The sequence below is a fragment of the Sinocyclocheilus anshuiensis genome, unplaced genomic scaffold (genome assembly GCF_001515605.1).
Source record: "Sinocyclocheilus anshuiensis isolate Anshui unplaced genomic scaffold, SAMN03320099.WGS_v1.1 scaffold304, whole genome shotgun sequence".
In the NCBI taxonomy this organism is placed as follows: Eukaryota; Metazoa; Chordata; class Actinopteri; order Cypriniformes; family Cyprinidae; genus Sinocyclocheilus; species Sinocyclocheilus anshuiensis.
In genome coordinates this window covers 1,168,457-1,175,164 of record NW_015555737.1, presented here as the reverse complement: position 1 = coordinate 1,175,164, position 6,708 = coordinate 1,168,457, and the positions used below count along the sequence as shown (strand labels likewise).

Below are 6,708 nucleotides of genomic sequence, written 5' to 3'. Positions count from 1 at the left end.
CAGATCCACTGTTATTTTAGTATTATTTATATTCTGTTAAAGTATGTATTAATATTTAGAATTTTTCAGTTTTCATTTTAATATACATTTTATTCATTAATAATTACAACTTAAAATTAAAACTTAAATGTTTCTATCTTTATTTATTTTTATTTTATTCCATTCCATCTTGATTTCAATTAATAGAAATAATTTTTAATAGTTTTGGTTTTAGTTAACAATAACAACACTGATGATGACTCAATGAAACACAGTAACAATCCTAACAGCTTTCACAGATTCTGTGCAACGGCTTTCACGTTTAGAACTTCTATATTTAACTGAACAATGTTCCTGATTTAAAACACATTTTAAGATTCTGGGTGGTTGCTTAGTAGCCCAAGTCAAGATAGCCCACCGTCAAGAATGTGATATTTCTGTATGTGATATATATATATATATACATGTGAATGTGACTGTGGTCCCTCTTTCAGTCAGTGAAATTGTTTTGGCCTTTTTGTCATCTGCCAAGTGAAGATCTTTAGTCTGATCACTTAGTAATATGGTAAAAAAAAAAAAAAGAAGCGTAAATTAATACCACCAAAGTTGAATACTAAAACTCCTAAGCATAGCCTTCAAGGGCATCACTTAAAAATATAAAACAAGGTTCTGGAGGTCTGCTGTCCCGCAGAGTTTAGCTCCAAACCTGATCAACATCACCTGCCTATAATAACTCTCTTGTAATGCTGAAGAACATGATTTGCTTGCTCTGGTGTGTTTGATTAGAGTTGAATTTAAACTCTGCAGGACAATGGACCTCCAGGGCCAGATTTGATGAACCCTGAAAAAATAAAACATGAATATTTCTGGCTCTAAATTCAAAGCTGTTTTAAGAGTTTGCAAGCAATTGCCTCAGCCGAGAACACAATGTTGTGTACACACAACAAGCCATCAGTTCTCAACAATATATTAAGACCAACTGTTTTGAGTTGTTTTGTCTATCTCTTTTGTTTATATTGATTGTATTACAATCACAGTTGATTTTCATTGTTCTAACATAAAAGTTAGGGTTAATCCTTTGTTTGGCTTGGTGAAAGTGCAGTCCGTAAGTTTCCAGGCAAATCAACTTCTCCTGTATGCTGAGATGATCTGGTTCTGTTTTGATCTACTGGCTCACATCAATGGCTGATTGCGTGTGCACCTTTGATGTACAAAGAGAGTTTGATGTGACTTCACCAAACACTGGCTGACCTTTTTTTTTTTTGCTGATCGTGAATACCACATGCCAATTTGTTCAACCATCATGTCATTTGATGTTTTCATCAAGCGTCAGAATTATTTTACCATGCCTGCCAAACTCTCCGCTCACTCCTCTCGTAACTCTCTGTGTTGAATGGAAAAGACTGTCTGCATCCATTTCTTCACGTCTGTAATCTCAAACTCACGTCTTTGTTGTGTGTCCAGGCTTTTGCTTAATCTGAAACCGCCATCGTCTCCATGAGCATGTTTTATATGAAATGCTGTTTTCAGAGTATCCGGTTTACAATTTTGGATGTCTTTCGGGACTGTGATGGACTGTGGTAACTTTGTCTTTCTCTTTGTCTTCTGATTGGTTGGATTTTCACCACAGGAAACAAGGGCAAGTACTGCACCCTTCTCTTCTCAGACCTTTGTGTTTTATTTTCATTCATCAGTTGTTGTATCATTTATTTTCAGTGTCATTTGCATTCATCTATTTTTATCTTTTTTTTTTTTTCTTTTCCCAGAGCGGTCATGTAACATCTGTGTGTGTGTTTTATCAAAATAATGTCACTTCTCAAAAGTGCATTTAATTATTTTTATTATTTTTTTAATCTATAAACATTCATTCTGCATGCAGTTAATTACTGCTTTTGTTTGTTTAAGATGCCAGCTTTTCCTGTAAAACGTGTTCAGTCAAATCATCTGATATGGGTTTTTCAATGGACAATGCTGATACCAGTAACTAGAGATTAGTATGGCTGCTAAAATGCTGATATGTTATATCCCTGTTGACGAAAATCATCTTAAACCAGCCTAAAATGGTTTGATGGTCTCCCATGCTGGTTTTTTTACTGGTTTAAGAGGGGTTTTGGGCTGTGGATAAGAGCTAGACCAGCTGAAGACCGGCTTGGCAAGGCTGCAAGACCATCTTAAACCAGTTTAGGCTGGTCTTGTGCATGTTTTTTTCAGCAGGGAAAGACTACTACAATTGATTTAACATGCCAGCTTCTTTTGTAAAACGTGTTGGGTTTTTCAATGGCCAATGCTGATACCAATAACTAAAGATCGGCATGGTTGCTACAATGCTGGTGTGATTTCCCTTTTGGGAAAAAATAATTTTAAACCAGCCTAAAATGGCTTGACTGTCTTTGTTGGTCTCCCATGTTGGTCTTTGTACTGGTTTTAGAGAGTTTGGGCCTGTGGATAACAGTTAAACCAGCTTAAGACCAGCTTGGCAAGGCTGCAAGACTATCTTAAACCAGTTTAAGCTGGTTTTAGGCATATTTTTACAGCAGGGAAAAACTAGTACATTTGAATTAAAGCAGTTGAGATCTACATATACAATGAAATAACATTTTGTTATGCCATGTTTACTAGTATTTCACTTGGATAGTTCTCAACTCAACTCAACTTTATTTATATAGCACCAATAAAAACAACGATTGTTGACCAAGATACTGTACAATCAATCAAATATCAACAACATTAGCACTCAGAACAACATAAATTACAGCACAGAACAGAGCTGGCACACCACAATTAACTACAGTTAAAAGCCAGAGAAAAAAGATGGGTTTTGAGTTTGGCTGTAAACTCATTCAGTGTAGAGGCAGTTCTAATAGAAACCGGTAGGCTGTTCCAGAGTTTCGGAGCAGCAACAGCAAAGGCTCGGTCGCCTCTTGATTTCAATATAGCCTGAGGAACGTTTAATAGTCTCTGGTTGAAAGACCTAAGAGACCTTCCAGGATTGTGAGCAGATAATAAATCAGACAGATATACAGGAGTTAACCCATTCAGAGCTTTAAAAACCAGCAGCAGGACTTTAAAATCAATTCTATAACGAATTGGGAGCCAATGCAAAGATATTAATACTGGGGTTATGTGCTCTCGTTTACGCACACCAGTAAGGAGCCTAGCAGCAGCATTTTGTACCATTTGAAGTCAATTAAGAGATGCTTGATTAATACCCATGTAAAGGGAATTACAGAAATCGAGCCTCGTTGAAATAAAAGCATGAATGACCCTTTCAAAGTCCTTATAAGAAAGAAATGGTTTCACTTTAGCTAAGACTGAGATGGAAAAAACTGTTTTTGACTACTGTACTAATCTGTTTGTCAAATTTGAGAGCACTATCAAAATAGACCCCCAAATTCTTCACTACTGGTTTCACATAGGAAGACAAATGGCCAAGATTTAAGCCAGGGGTGCTAGCAACTTCTGATATTTCAAAACTATAATGTCAGTTTTGCCTTCATTAAGGTGAAGAAAATGTAGGGACATCCAGGCCTTAACATCAGCTAGACATGCCAGCAGAGCATCCAAACCCTTGTTATTAGATTCCAGGGGCAGATAGATTTGGGTATCACCTGCGTAACAATGGAAGGAGACACCATGTTTCCTAAAAATCGACCCCAGGGGAAGCATGTACAAAGAGAATAAGATTGAAGCGAGAATAGAGCCTTGAGGGACACCGCACGTAAGGGGAGCTGCATCTGAAGTAAATTCACCAACACTAACAGAGAACCTTCTATTGTTAAAATAGGATTGAAACCATTTGAGAGCATTACGCTGAATGCCCGCCCAATGCTCCAAACGAGAAATCAAAATGGAGTGGTCAATTGTATCAAATGCCGCCTTCAGATCTAACAGCACTAACACAGCAGATTTGGCAGCATCAAGAGTCAGTAAAATATCATTCAGAACTTTAACCAGTGTTGTTTCTGTGGAATGGTTTTTCATAAAACCCGATTGGAACACTTCGAAAATATTGTTATTAAACGGAAAGCTCTGTAGTTGGTGAAACACTATTTTCTCAAAAATTTTAGAAATAAAAGAGAGATTTGAGACTGGCCTAAAATTAGTCAGCACTGTCGGATCTAAATTAGGCTTTTTAAGAAGTGGATGTACAATGGCGTGCTTCATGTCATCTGGAACCATTGCCATTTCAAGGCAGCTGTTCATAATCTTAAGAACAGTAGGCCCAATCACCTCAAAAATATGTTTAAAAAAATTGAGGAGGAAGAATGTCATAGGAAGATCCATAGGGTTTAAGCTGGCTTACAATATCTTGTAGAGCAGGCAGAGTTACAGGCTCAAACTGACTCAAGATGCTAGTAAAGAGTGGAGGGACAGAGGAATCTTGACAAGGAGAGGGAATATCTAGCCTAATATCTTGTCCACAAAAAAATTAAGGAATTTGTCACACATAGCCAGAGACTCTGTAGGGAAGAGTTACCATCTATACCAGTCTAATCTCAGAATTAATAAATATTGACATAGATAGTTTTAAATGTTTTCAATATGCTGTCTACATTTATTTAAATCTCTCTCTCTCTCTCTCTCTCTCTCTCTCTCTCTCTCTCTCTCTCTGTAGCCTTTGAAACCATGCAGCAGGAGAAATTTGAGGAATATGGGTACACCTTTATTGCACCCAGGTAACACACACACACACAGAGCAGCAACCGCGCAACAGACCTATATATATATATATATATATATACACCAGACTGACAAACAATTTCTGTTTTCAATTTTCTAGTTTCATTTGTTTAATTTCAACAGTTTTGTGTAAATGGTTGTCACAGCCATGAAGATTTCTGCAGTTTTGCAGTTAGTTTCCACATTCTAGGTCGACAGGGAGTGGAGTTTGAACATGGGAAAATCCTGTTTTCCATGACATAATGACTATAAAGACTTTCCTTTCTCTTTGTCTGTATTGTTCAGGTAATCTCACTCTTGTAAACCGGCTGCTGCTGGACGCCGGTCTCACAGCAGACCTTGTCAATGTCTGGAAGGATCAGAATGTGTAAGTTTAGAGCAAAACACACACATGGAACAACATAAAACACTCATCTACATCTGTGTGAAATGTCTCGAGTTTTCAAGTACAAAGATCTCTGCAGACCAGAGAGACGCCTTTGTATAACTGCTGAACACAAAGCTCTATTTAGAGTCCTGACATGAATAAGACTGCTGTCTTATTGTAGAAAGCAAACTCGAGAGTCTAGCAATTATAACCAGGATTAAAGAACCCGACCATGTGGGAGTCCAAAAACACAATACTTAATGCATGCGACACATTTCAAAATTGTGTTTTCAATTAAACAAATGGTGTTTCAATTAAATTTGTACATTGAAGAATGACCCAAATATTCCATTGTTTTATTTATTTTTTTTTTTTGGAGGCTGAATGTGTTATTAGTTACTCGGAATGTTCTTGAAATAAATGAATTTAAAGTACAAGGCTAGAATACCTAAACAAAACACTCACAGGTGTAAAGCTAGTTACAGCTAGAGCTAGAGTTGCTTGGTTTCTGTTTGTGGTTTTTAGGAAAATTCTAAACTGCATGCTAAACATACTGACGTTTTTTTTTTATTTCATTAGAGATGGAGTTTTGGCCCACTCTCTCTCTCTCTCTCTCTCTCTCTCTCTCTCTCTCTCTCTGTAGCCTTTGAAACCATGCAGCAGGAGAAATTTGAGGAATATGGGTACACCTTTATTGCACCCAGGTAACACACACACACACAGAGCAGCAACCGCAAACCTCCCACAGGGTTTAGTCGTGACAGGTTTATGTGGACTGTATCTAGACTCCATTGGTCTTTGAAGGCCTATAAATTCACACCTTCAGACCCAAACTTTACTCCCCTTAACAATGGATCCCACAGACACGGCAGCGGAAATGCTTGGTGAAAACGTCACACTACTTGAATACGCAGGCCTCACTGTGGTCATCAAACTGATTGTGTGTTTTTCTGTGATTAAACACTAATAATGTTTTTCAGGGAATACTGCAAGGACCTCAAAATCTCATCCAACAACACCCAGTTTCTGATGGACTTCAATGAGTATATTGACAGGAAAACTCCAAATGATCCTCTGTGTGAGTGCAAACCTGAACACATTTATCTATCTTAAAGTGTGAGCGCTGTCCCACAATGCAATAAGCTCAACTTGACCTTCCTTTTCTTGTGTGATGACTATAAGCTGTGCTTGCTTATGTATTTATTAGTGCTGTCAATCGATTAAAAAAAATAACTAATCACATTTGTTTCTGAAATTAATCACAAATAATCGTGATTAATCCCACTTAACATTAAAGTTTTTAAATATACTATTATATTGCAATAATTTCACAATCAATCTTTAAATTAATGTAGAAACAACATAAAGACAATATATTTTTAATAGTTGTTTAATGGCATCTTTTTTTATTTGCCTGAAGGTGATTATCACTGATAGCAATACTACTGATGTCTCTATGAAATTATAAGCTACGCAATATCGCGTTCATAATCGCAGAGATTATGAACGCGATATTGCGTAGCTTGTCAGTGAACTACGGATCTGTGTATTAAATGCCACTCCATCAGAAAGCACATGATGGAGATTTAGTACTAATCACAGAACCGGCTTTACTGACGAGATGCGCATGACAATCACATGCAATTTATCATGCAGCCCTAAATATATATATACTGTATATA

General features: G+C 37.0%; 1 protein-coding gene across 1 annotated transcript in view; it reads left to right on the top strand.

Moving 5' to 3' along the window:
• LOC107673139 (voltage-dependent calcium channel subunit alpha-2/delta-1-like) overlaps positions 1-6,708 on the top strand; it is a 127,233-nt gene that overhangs the window by 101,905 nt on the left and 18,620 nt on the right. The window contains 2 exon segments of the mRNA XM_016466623.1: positions 4,595-4,655; positions 6,007-6,102. Coding sequence (XP_016322109.1) covers positions 4,595-4,655; positions 6,007-6,102 — 157 coding nt within the window.